The sequence below is a fragment of the Notechis scutatus genome, chromosome Z, assembly GCF_049901735.1.
Source record: "Notechis scutatus isolate UNSWTSFEM ecotype Mainland chromosome Z, rNotScu1.2, whole genome shotgun sequence".
Taxonomy (NCBI): Eukaryota; Metazoa; Chordata; class Lepidosauria; order Squamata; family Elapidae; genus Notechis; species Notechis scutatus.
Genome location: NC_142025.1, coordinates 74,639,492 through 74,651,615, shown reverse-complemented (window position 1 = coordinate 74,651,615; position 12,124 = coordinate 74,639,492). Strand labels below are relative to the sequence as shown.

Below are 12,124 nucleotides of genomic sequence, written 5' to 3'. Positions count from 1 at the left end.
AGCAGTAACTATGAGAGGGATCTTGGAGTCTTAGTGGACAACCAGCTAAATATGAGCCAGCAGTGTGCAGCAGCAGCCAAAAAAGCTAATGCAATCCTAAATTGCATTAACAGAGGGATACAATCAAGATCAAGGGAGGTACTAATACCACTCTATAAAGCCTTACTAAGACCACACCTAGAGTACTGCATCCAGTTTTGGTCACCACATTATAAAAAAGATGTTGATACTCTAGAAAAAAGTACAGAGAAGAGCAACCAGGATGATTAGGGGACTGGAGACTAAAACATATGAAGAACGATTACAGGAACTGGGCTTGGCTAGTCTAGTAAAGAGAAGGACCAGGGAAGACATGATAGCAGTCTTCCAATATTTGAGGGACTGCCACAGAGAGTAAGGGGTCAAGCTATTTTCTAAAGCGCCTGTAGGCCAGACAAGGAATAATGAATGGAAACTGAACAAGGAGAGATTTAACCTGGAAATAAGGAGAAACTTTCTGACAGTGAGAACAATCAACCAATGAAACATCTTGCCCTCGGAAGTTGTGGGAGCATCATCACTTGAGATTTTCAAGAAGAGATTGGACTGCCATCTGTCAAAATGGTGTAGGGTCTCCTGCTTGGGTGGGGGTTGGACTAGATGACCTACAAAGTTCCTTCCAACTCTGATTATTTGTTATCTGTTATAACAACAGATTTCGACAAAGTTATCAAAATGGTAGAGGTAAGAGCACCAAAATTAAAGCAAGTAAGTGAGTGGTGGGATTCAAAATTTTTTACTACCAGTTCTGTGGTATGGCTTTATGGATGTGGCTTTGTGGACATGGCAAGGGAAGGATATTGTAAAATCTCCATTTCCTCCCCATTCCTAGGAAAAAGTTGCTACAAATTCCACCCACCCCCACCTCATTAACCTGCTTTCCAGTTCCATTCTCTTGTGCAGGGCAACAAAAGAAGACCCAACCAATTAGCTTGGACTTAGGAGGCAGCGAATAGATGGGGTGGGGCCAGTCAGAAGTGGTATTTGCCGGTTCTCCAAACTACTCAAAATTTCCACTACCAGTTCTCCAGAACTGGTCAGAATCTGCTGAATATCACCTCTGAAGTAAGTATATTTTGGGGACAATAATTTTATTCTCAAAATATAATATTTATAAATAGTTGCACTTCTGCTGTTATAATAACCATTTATTACAAACCATGTCATGTTAACTTTGTTCATCCCAATGTGCATAGCTAAAAATCTATGGAGATTCTCAGTCATCCAGGTCATAGTTGTCCCAAAAGAACTTTTTCGGGAGGCATGGTTGTAGATGACTGAGAATCTCCATAGACTTTTAGCTATGCACTTTGGGAGGAACACCATTCGAATAGTATGGGAGTATGAACAGATTTCCAGAAAAATTGCAGACTACAGGAACTGTTCTGTACTGTACATTTGCATTCTTGTAAATACCCGTTCCTGATTGGCCAAGGCGCGCGGCGACCCGATTGGCCGGGCGAGCCTCGCCGATTGGCCCGCTGAGAATCTCCCACGATTGGAGGAAACCGATCGCGGGAGATTTAAAGTGGTGTCATTGGCCACGGTTCAGCCGGATAGATCCATATAAGCCGCCGTGCGCCCGAGCCAAGGCAAGCCGATCTTAAATAAAATAAAGAGCTGAAGTCACTGAACCTAGCGTCTTCCTTCCGATCGGGAATATAACACTGGCGACGAAGGTGGGATTTCGGAACTGATCCCCCCACCACCACGTGGCACCAAGATCGAGGCATCCAGCAAAGATGGCCAACATCGCGCCACCCGCCCCTTTCAACCAAGCTACTGAGGACTGGGAATCATACATAGATCGATTCCTGATGTTTCTAGAAAGTAGCAACCTCAAGGACGCCAATGGACAAAAGAAAAGGGCCGTTTTCCTGACACACTGCGGGGCCGCAGTGTTCAAAATGGCAAAAGCCCTTGCGAAGCCCGAGGACGTGAAGGCGATGGATTGAGCCGACCTCGAACCTCTGTTACAGAACCACTATGTCCCCGCCGTGCCCACCCTCATCAGGCGGCATGAATTCTATCGCAGGAATCAGAAGGAGGGTGAGAGTATCAGCAATTTCGTAGCTGACCTACGAGACCTGGGGGCCATGTGCGGGTTCACAGACATGGACGAGGCGTTACGAGACCGCGTCGTCCTCGGGCTCAAAGACCCCGTCCTGCAGAGCTGATTACTGGCACGGGGCGACATCTCCCTCACAGACGCCCTTGCTGAGGTCGCCGCCGCCGAGGCAACTCGGAAATCCGCAGCCAGAATGTGGCGAACCGACGGGACAGATCGGCCCGTAACCACGGAAGCAACCCAGACACCAGAGACCGTTCCTGAGATGCCCCGCCGGGCGACCACCACCACCCATCACGGCGACCTCCACTCCCTCTCCGACACCACCGATGGAGAGGAAGACATCCACTGACTCCAGACAGACCGGGACCGGCGCGAGCGGCGGAGTCGTAAGTCGGGCAGCAATGCGCCGGGTGCGGTGGTGACCATCCGTGAGCAGATTGCCGTTTCTTTGATGCAATCTGCCACCACTGCGATAAAAGGGGACACATCGCTCGAGTCTGCCAGTTCAAACGGAACTACAGTCCTCGACGACCAAACGGCAGCAGCCAAAGGCGAGACAGCACCCCCCCTCGGAACAGAGACCGCCCAACTGAGAGCCGGTGGAACCGAGACGGACGGACCCGACGAGGTGGCGAGGACCGGCAGAGGGAAGAAACCCATCAGACGGTCATCATCGGCCATTCTTCTAGCGGGGACGCCCGAAAGTATACGTGGAAGTGGGCATCGAGGGCCAGCCATGCAAAATGGAGGTGGATTCCGGATCCTACTTCTCCATGGTTGCATGGCGGGAAATCAAGCGCCTGGTGCCCAACATCCGAAAGAAAGAACTGGAGAGCCAAAGGCTAATCTTAAAAGACTACCAAGGGAACCGCATCCCTGTAGTCGGAACCGGACAATTCAAAGTAAATTTCAAAGGGCGAACTGCCATTAACACTCCCATTAACAATCGTGGACCGAGACCAACCCAGCCTCTTGGGACTACAGTGGTTCGTGCCGCTCGGAATCGGGGTGACCGGCATCGACCTCATCACCGACGCAGACTGGGAGGAACAACTCGCGAGGGATTTCCAAGAGGTCTTCAACGGCAGCCTAGGCAAGTACCGTGGGGCCCCTATTTCCTTCAGCCTAGACCCCAGCATTCCCCCAATCCGCCTTAAGCCGCGGTGGGTACCTTTCGCACTCAGACCCAAGATCGATGAGCAAATAGATAAACTCATCAAACAGGGAGTGCTAGAACGATCGACCACGCTAGATGGGAGACACCCATAGTCACCCCGGTCAAGCCCGATGGGTCGGTGAGAATTTGTGGGGACTATAAGGCCACCCTCATCTGCGCATTACAGCAAAGCGCCTACCCCGTCCCGGTAGTGCAGCACCTACTGCATTCACTGGGGGGCAAGGTCTTAGCAAAACTCGACCTGGCACAAGCCTATCAGCAACTGCCGGTCGACGAAAAAACCGCTGAGGCGCAAAACCATAGTGACACACCGGGAAGCCTTTTGCTGCAAGAGACTCCAGTTCGAGTCAGCGTGGCACCGGGAATTTTCCAGAGCCTCATGGAAAGGTTACTCCAGGGCATCAAGGGGGTAATGCCCTATTTTGATGATGTGCTGGTATCCGCGGCAAACACAAAGCAATTGGAAAGCCGCCTGAGGGAGGTACTACAAAATTCAAAGACGCGGGGCTGAAAGTCAAAAAGAAAAATGCCAGCTCCACACCGAGAAAGTCGAATTCCTGGGGTACCTCCTAGACCAGCACGGGATCCACCCCACCGAAAAAAATCAGGGCCATCAAAGAAGCCCCCAAACCAAAAAATAAAACCGAACTGCAGGCATTCCTCGGGCTGATTAACTTCTATAATGTTTTCCTGCCCCAGAAGGCGATGGTAGCGGAGCCTTTGCATAGGCTGCTCGACAAAACGGCCATTTGGAACTGGGGGAAGCAAGAAGAAATCGCATTCAGCCGGACAAAAGACCTACTCACATCAGACGCTGTCCTCATTCAATACAGCGACACCCTGCCACTAGTGGTCACATGCGACGCATCTCCCTTTGGCGTCGGAGCTGTCCTCAGCCACATTCTCCCGGACGGGAAAGAGGCACCCATCACTTTTTTCTCAAGAACCCTCTCCAAACCAGAAAGGAATTAGTCAACTGGATAAAGAGGCCCTGGCAATCGCCGCCGCCGTAAAAAGGTTCCACGAGTACCTTTACGGCAGAACCTTCACCATTATCACCGACCACAAACCGCTGTTGGGAATCCTGGCAGGAGACAGGGCCACACCGAACATTCTATCCCCGAGAATGACCAGGTGGTCCGAATTCCTGGCCGCCTACAGCTACCGGTTAAATCACCGACCCGGTAAGACTATTGCTCACGCAGACGCTTTGAGCCGCACACCATTGCCCGACATGGACGCTGACCCAGCCCCCACAACATCCACCCTCAGCATAGAAACTCTACCCAATCTCCCTGTAACTGCGTCAGACATTGCCCGGGAAACCAATAAAGACAAAAAGTCTGGCGCGGGTTTTGCATTGGGTAGAAAAAGGGTGGCCGAAACAGAAAACGACGGACAATTCAGGGCATTTCGGAACCAACAAACAGAACTGTCAATACAAAAAGGTTGTTTACTATGGGGGGACAGGGTTGTCATTCCGGAGAAAGTGCAAAAAAGGGTCTTGGAACTATTGCATGAGGGACACCCAGGCATCGTTAGGACTAAAGCCCTGGCCAGGAGTTACGCCTGGTGGCCAGGGATGGACAAACAAATCGAGGCTTGGGTGGCAACATGCAGACCATGCCAAGAATCCAGACCAACCCCCCGCTGCCCCAATCAGGGAATGGGAGACCCCCAGGGGCCCATGGTCCAGGATTCATATAGACTTTGCCGGACCTACAAAGGGGCACACCTTCCTCATCACGGTAGATGCTTACTCCAACTGGCTGGAGGTAAGCAACATGAGAACCACCACCACAGAGGCCGTCACCAAAGAACTAAATAGACTATTTTCAACCCACGGCCTCCCAGACGTCATCGCTCCGATAACGGGCCCCAATTCACCTCACTAGAATTCAAAAATTCCTGGCAGAACGGGAATACGACATGCACTGACAGCGCCGGCACATCCGGCGGCGAACGGGAGGGCGGAACGAATGGTACAATTTACGAAAAAAACAATTCAAAAAATAGAAACCGGGGAGATACAGGAAAAAATTAATAAAATGCTATTCATACAGCACATAACACCCAACACGACAACCAATAAAAGCCCGGCAGAACTACTAATGGGGAGGAAATTAAGATCCCCACTAGACAGACTGCACCCCACATACAACCCAGAAAAAACCCCGACTCATCCAGCAAGTACCGGGCATTCATACCGGGTGACACGGTATACACAAGGAACCTCACGGGGACCCCTCTGGGTACCAGCAACCATAACCCAGGTGACAGGTCCCCGCTCGCACCGACTGCAAACAACGGACGGACGAGCATGGAAACGATATATCGACCAATTAAGATCAAGAACCAACACGGGAAATACAACCGACACGCAAGCCCACACAGAGAAAGGAACCAACCAAGAGGGGAGGAAGACCCCGCCCCGAAAACCAACCCCAACAAAAAGAAACCAGGAATACTCACCTGCTGAGCCAGAAGCAGAGGAACGACCCGAAGCCTCACTAAGAAGAAACAGCCAAGCCAGCTCAATCAGCCCGGGAAGACCGAGCGGGAGCATCGAAGGCCGCAGCTCAACCAACCCAGGGTAGACCGGGAGGGAGCTGCAGCGGAAGGCCCGGCTCACCATTCCAGGCGGTTCCATCGAGGAGACCGGGAGCGACACGGAACCCGACCGAACCGTCCGACGAACAAGCAACAACTAACCCGCGCAGGTCCAGTAGGCAAGTACGGAGCCCCGCCTACTTACGGGACTATGTTACATAGGACCATACCAAGAGGGGAGGGGTGTTCTGTACTGTACATTTGCATTCTTGTAAATACCCGTTCCTGATTGGCCAAGGTGCGCGGCGTCCCAATTGGCTGGGCGAGCCTCGCCGATTGGCCCGCTGAGAATCTCCCGCGATTGGAGGAAACCGATCGCGGGAGATTTAAAGCGGTGTCATTGGCCGCGGTTCGGCCAGCTAGATCCATATAAGCCGCCGCGCGCCCGAGCCAAGGCAAGCCGATCTTAAATAAAATAAAGAGCTGAAGTCACTGAACCTAGCGTCTTCCTTCCGATCGGGAATATAACAGGAACCATTTCTTGCAGACTACCAAACCATCAGTTTGAGATGCAGACAACACAGATTCATCCCCAACAGCCTGCACCTGTCTTCAGCAGTGAAGAAACACAAGGCAGAAAACATCCTGCAGTCAAGAAGGCTCCACACCCATTTGTACTACTCAGGTGACCCTGAGAACACAGATAAAGCCCAATGACCTTAATTACTCTATAAAAGAATGCAAATGACCAGCTATCTGCAAGGCATATAAATCTTTCCATTCCCCACCGTCCAGTCAGAGCTGAAAAAAGGTGACAAGCGAAATGCATTTGAAGGAAAACAAGAAAGTCCAGTTGCCTGCTGAAAAAGCACCTTTGGGACAACCATGACCTGGATGACTGAGTATCTCCCTAAACTTATACTGTCTCCCTAGACTTATATGACTATTCACACTTTGCTTGGAAACTCCCAGCAAAGGGGAAGAAAGTATTCCATGCAGTATCCTATTCCATTGGTGAACAGCTCTTACTGACAATAACATATTCTTAATGTCTAATCTGTATCTACATCTTTGATGTTTCATCCTGTTACTTCTAGGCTTATCCACTGGAGCAAGTGAGAATACACATGAATCCCCTACAATGTGACAGTCCTTCAGAGATTTTTAAAACAGTATGGTGTATTTCCTCAACCCTCTTTTCTGTGAGCTAACCTTACTTAGATCTTTTAAATGTTCCTGATAAGACTTCCCCCCCAGTCCTTTCAGTGTTTTGCTAGCTTTTCTGTGAACTTCTTCCAATTTATCATTCTTAATTACTTGGCCAAATTGGGAAGAAAACATTAAGGGTTTATCCTTGTCCATGCTATGCAGTTTATGTCTAATTTTACAGAAGAAGTGTATAAAACTGGATACAGAACTTTCCTTCTCCGAGTAAACCATTTCTAGTTCGGACAACAGAAAAAATATAATTTTAAAAATATCTGTATTCTTTCTAACATTTCCACATTCACATTTTTGCTTGTGATTCCTAGTCAGCAATCTATCTACTTGTGTTAAGCAGAAGATAAGTAAGGAACTTCCATTTTCTATTACTATTACTATTCTTAAAATATCACAGCAAAAACTTCTCTCTGTTATTTAAAGATGAATATAGATTGCAGTTCTTAAAAACCAAAAATTGCATTAAGCTGCAGATGAAAATTGATGTATACGTATTTATTCTCATATACTTTTATATGCACTTTTATATAATAAACAATTTTGTACATAATGTACATCCATCAGCTATTTTGTCTGATAATGTATTATATCTTTATTTTTGTAATATGAGATGTTTTCATTTTTTTCCTATAAACTTTGTTATCATTGTTATCAGGCATTCAGTTATGTCCGAACCTGGTTCATTCTATGAAACAACACTTTTCATGCTACTCTATCTTGCACCACCTCCTTCAGACCTTCCATGGCCATCTGGATGTCAACCTTTATAGCCAATGTGTACTAGGGTGACCCTTCTCCTTTTTCCGCTGATCACTTCCAGCATGATTGGTTTTTTTAGGGAGTCAGCTCACATGACATGGCCAAAGTATGATAGTTTGTGTTTGGCAATCTTGGCTTCAAGTGAAATTTTTGGTTATGCTCAGTCTAAGATTTTTATTTGTGATTTTTGTAGTTCATGGGATGCATAATAGTCATCTTCCCACAACTATCATCATGGTAAGGTATGATTGAACTTTGTGTGGGGAGTTGCAAAAATCATATCAGTGTAAAATAATCATGTTTCAGTTTAGATGTGAATGGATTTTCCATCCCCTAGTTATTAATGAGCAAATCCTACTAAGTTTCATGGAATAGACTTTTGAGGCAATACTTCTGTATTGCAGAAATATAAAAATTAGAATGTAAAGGAATAAATTCTATCCAATATACCAATTATAGAAAATATGACTAACAGAAAAGAACAATTTGCTCTTTCTATATTTGTTTGATTAAGTGAAGCAAGGATACCAAATCAAATAATAAGTAAAACATTTTAGACCTGATCAATAGACTATAGAGCAGTGGTCCCCAACCTTTTTTGTACCAGGGACCAGTTTCAAGCACAAACACTTTTCGAGGACCGGGGTGGGGGGAGAGAAAGAATCTGAGCAGGAGTTTGCTTGCAGACGTTTCATTACCTGGCTAGGTAACATCTGATGTTGTTACCTAGTCGGGTAATAAACGCCTGCCAGCAAACCACCAAGTTCAGGGAGCGCCGGCCCTGCCTCCCTCAGCCCCATCCCTCAGGTGTCTCCTCCCTCCCTCAGGTGTCTGCCTCGCTCCTCTCTCAGTCGCTCTCTCGCTGCTCCACCAGCCCAGGAAGAAACTGCTTCAAAGAAGCGGGTGGTGGTGGCTTTTCCTGCGCCGCAGCGCCTCCGAGCGCCCGCTTACCCCCACCCCCACCCGCCCGCCCGCGCGGTTCAATCCACAGTGCTCCGTTCTGCCTGCCTGCCTGCCTTCTTCGCTTCGGAGCAGCTTCGCTGATAAAAAGAGGTGAATAGTTATTATTCTCAGCCGAAGCTGCTCCGAAACGAAGGCAGGCAGGCAGGCAGAACGGAGCACTGAATTGAAGTGCGCGCGGGCGGGCGGGGTGGGGGTGGGGGTAAACGGACGCTTCGGAGGCGCTGCGGCGACAGGAAGAGCTACCCCCGGCTTCTTTGAAGCAGTTTCTTCCTGGGCTGGTGGAGGAGCGACTGAGAGAGGAATGAGGCGGGAGGAAACCGAAGCTGCTGAGCCAGAGAGCAGGACAGGCTTCGGTTGCAGCATTCACCGAAGGCGAAGAAAGTCGCCATTTTTTTTAATTTTTTTTTCTTTGCGGCCCAGTACAGAGTGCTCCACGGACCAGTACCGGTCCGCGGCCCGGTGGTTGAGGACCCCTGCTATAGAGTACTTGACAGAGCCAAAGCAAAACCCCTTTGAAACATTTTACATGCATTAGACAGTAACAAGCACTGTGATATCATGTTAGAGGACAAAGAAATCTAGCACCTTTGAAACTACATAATTATTGCTTGTCAGGTTTAAGACATAATACAACTTAGTCTAATGCCTACACTGCTATTCTATTAATATATTGCTGAGCAGAGAAAAACCATCATTTCTTAGATGGCTTGATCTGAGAAGGGAATATAAACTATTCTGCTTACATGTTTGGCTTGTAGTACTTGGCTAAAATTGAGTGTCATAATGATTAGAACATAGAACAAATGTAATTTGAAGTCTTGCTCATCCATGTTAATATTTGATCCAATCAAAGGAAGAGTTTCTGATTCATTTTTTCTTTCTACAGATGTTTAGTTTGGAGTTGAAATATATAGCATTTGTTCTAACAGAAAAATCCTGGGTTGTTTCTTCTTTACGAAACATTACCTAGCATGGTCATTTTTTTGCTCTCAAAACAATTTTAATGGAGAAGGAAAGTGACTGTAGTATTTTATATTCTATATTATATGTACAATATAAACAAAGGATCTGATCTGTTAGAAACATAAGAAAAAAGTTCCATTATAGAGTACAGTTACCTGTCATATCACAGTAAACTTTCAAAGGTCCCAGTGCACCACTGCCATCTGGATCTATCCAGTAAGAACCTGTTGTTTTGCCCAAATGTTTATATGCTTCACAGGAGAGTTCATAAAGAGCTGAAACAAACAAAACCAGTAATTCAAGTAAGTAAACTATTCAAAGATTCAGAAAAAAGTACATTTTCAGAAAAAGTCATAACATAAAAAGTTGTGAAAGAAGCATTGTAAAACCCAATTGCCTGCACTAGAAAATGATATCAGGCATTTCTTATTAAATAGTATCTGAGCAGGAAATATTGCTTCAATTGCTAAATAGAGATGGTTTGATGGGATCAGAAGAAATGGAGATGTTTCAGGAAAAAAGTAAATATGTGTTCATGTTCTTATAACTGCATACTTGTTTCATAACTGCAATAGTTATTCATTTGTCTGTACCATTTTTATTTATGTATTTATTGATACTTTTATGCATAATATATTGCATAATATATAATGGGAAAAAATAAAAAATGTAAACATAAAAAATAAGCATAACAATATCAAAACAATAAAATAATAAAAATAAACAAGGAAAGTACCATAATATGAATGGAGGTGGAGCAGGAAGTACGAAGTAGGGTCAACTGATTAATTAAATAGCCACCTTCAGTGTGGTACTCTTCTATTGGGTTGCCAGGCCAACAGCACAGCCAGGACTCCAGCTTTGTAAAATGATAAGTGGGCAAACCTCACCCCAGGGGGTCAGTGCTGCAGCAGCGAAGCTCTTCTCCTGAATCCCATCAGCCAGGTTTCCTTGACTGAAAGACTCCACAGCAGGCCACCTTTGTTGGCTTTGGAGTTTAGGCTTGTATTAAAGGATGGGATGGTCCATCAAGTAATCCTGACTCATGCCATGGAGGACTTTGTAGGTCATAACCTACACCTAGGTAAGCACCCAGAAGCAAACCAGCAACCAGTGCTGCTTACAAGGCAGTGGTGTATTATGGGCTATTATTCTATAGCCCAAAAGTCTTCTTGTGCTGCCTCTTTGTACTAATTGAAGTTTTCAAATGTATTTCAAGGGTAGCCCCATGTAAATCTCATTGCAATAGTCCAGATTAGAGATAACTAGGGATTGACCAGGTGCAAGGAATCCTGATTCAGGAAAAACCACAGCTGGTGCATAAATTGAAGTTGTGCAAAGGCTCTCCTGTCACCAGCTCTCTCCTGTCTCAAGAGTACAGGAGAACACCTAAGTTGCAAACTAGATGGATAGTGCAACTGTTCAGAACTAGATCTCCATGCATCTAAAGCCACTTGGTCTTGCCAGGGTTTAATCATAGCCTGTTGTCCTCCATCAGGAGTCTACAGTCTTATAGCACCATGAAAAGGAAGTGTCAGCATCACTTGGGTTAACAGATGTGGAGATATAAAGTTGAATATCATCAGCATATTGATGATACCTCAACCCATGTTGACAGATAATTTCACCCAATGGCTTTAGGTAGATGCTAGACAGGAGTGGGGACAGTATCAAGCCCTATGGCATACCATAAGAGAATGGCTGGAGGCTAGATCACTATGAACACTGGGATTAGCAGAAAGGATCTAAATCAATATAGAACTATGTCACCCAACTCCAAGCTCTGCAGCCACTCTGAAAAGATACCATGGTTGATGGTATCAAAGACTGTTGAGAGGTCAAGGAGAGGAAGAATGCTTGTACTACCACACTTCCACGATCACCAGAGTTCATCCATAAGTGTGCCAATGTGGTGTATGCCTCATAACCAGGTTTGAAACATGCCTGAAAGGAGTCCAGGAAATCTGTTACATCTAAAACCCACTGAAACTGCCAAGCAACACCTTTTATGTCACCTTCCTTACAAAGGGAAGATGAGAAACTGTCATATTGGGGTTGAACAGTTACTAAATTTGTTTATTGTAATGAAGATTGGAAGACACTTCTTGAGATATTTCTTTTTTATTACTATTATTTTCTCTTTTCTTGAGCTCACCAGCTCAAATCCCCCAGCAACTAAGACTAACCTGAACACAACCAAGCCCCCACCTGAACAGAACACACCCCCAGCCAATCAGAGCACAGCCAGGCCCCCAACCAATGAGAACACACCCCACCCAATCAGAACACAGCCAAGCCCCCACCCAATCAAGTCACACACCCCACTAGCAGTTAAAAGGAAGAAGCAGCTGCAAGCTCACATTACTCTGAGAAGCACAGAG

General features: G+C 46.3%; 1 protein-coding gene across 2 annotated transcripts in view; it reads right to left on the bottom strand.

Annotated features, from left to right (window-relative positions):
• CNTNAP2 (contactin associated protein 2) overlaps positions 1-12,124 on the bottom strand; it is a 1,285,310-nt gene that overhangs the window by 324,062 nt on the left and 949,124 nt on the right. For both annotated transcript variants that reach the window (XM_087946425.1, XM_087946426.1), the window contains one exon: positions 9,899-10,018. In XM_087946425.1, coding sequence (XP_087802551.1) covers positions 9,899-10,018 — 120 coding nt within the window. The remainder of the gene's footprint in view (positions 1-9,898; positions 10,019-12,124) is intronic.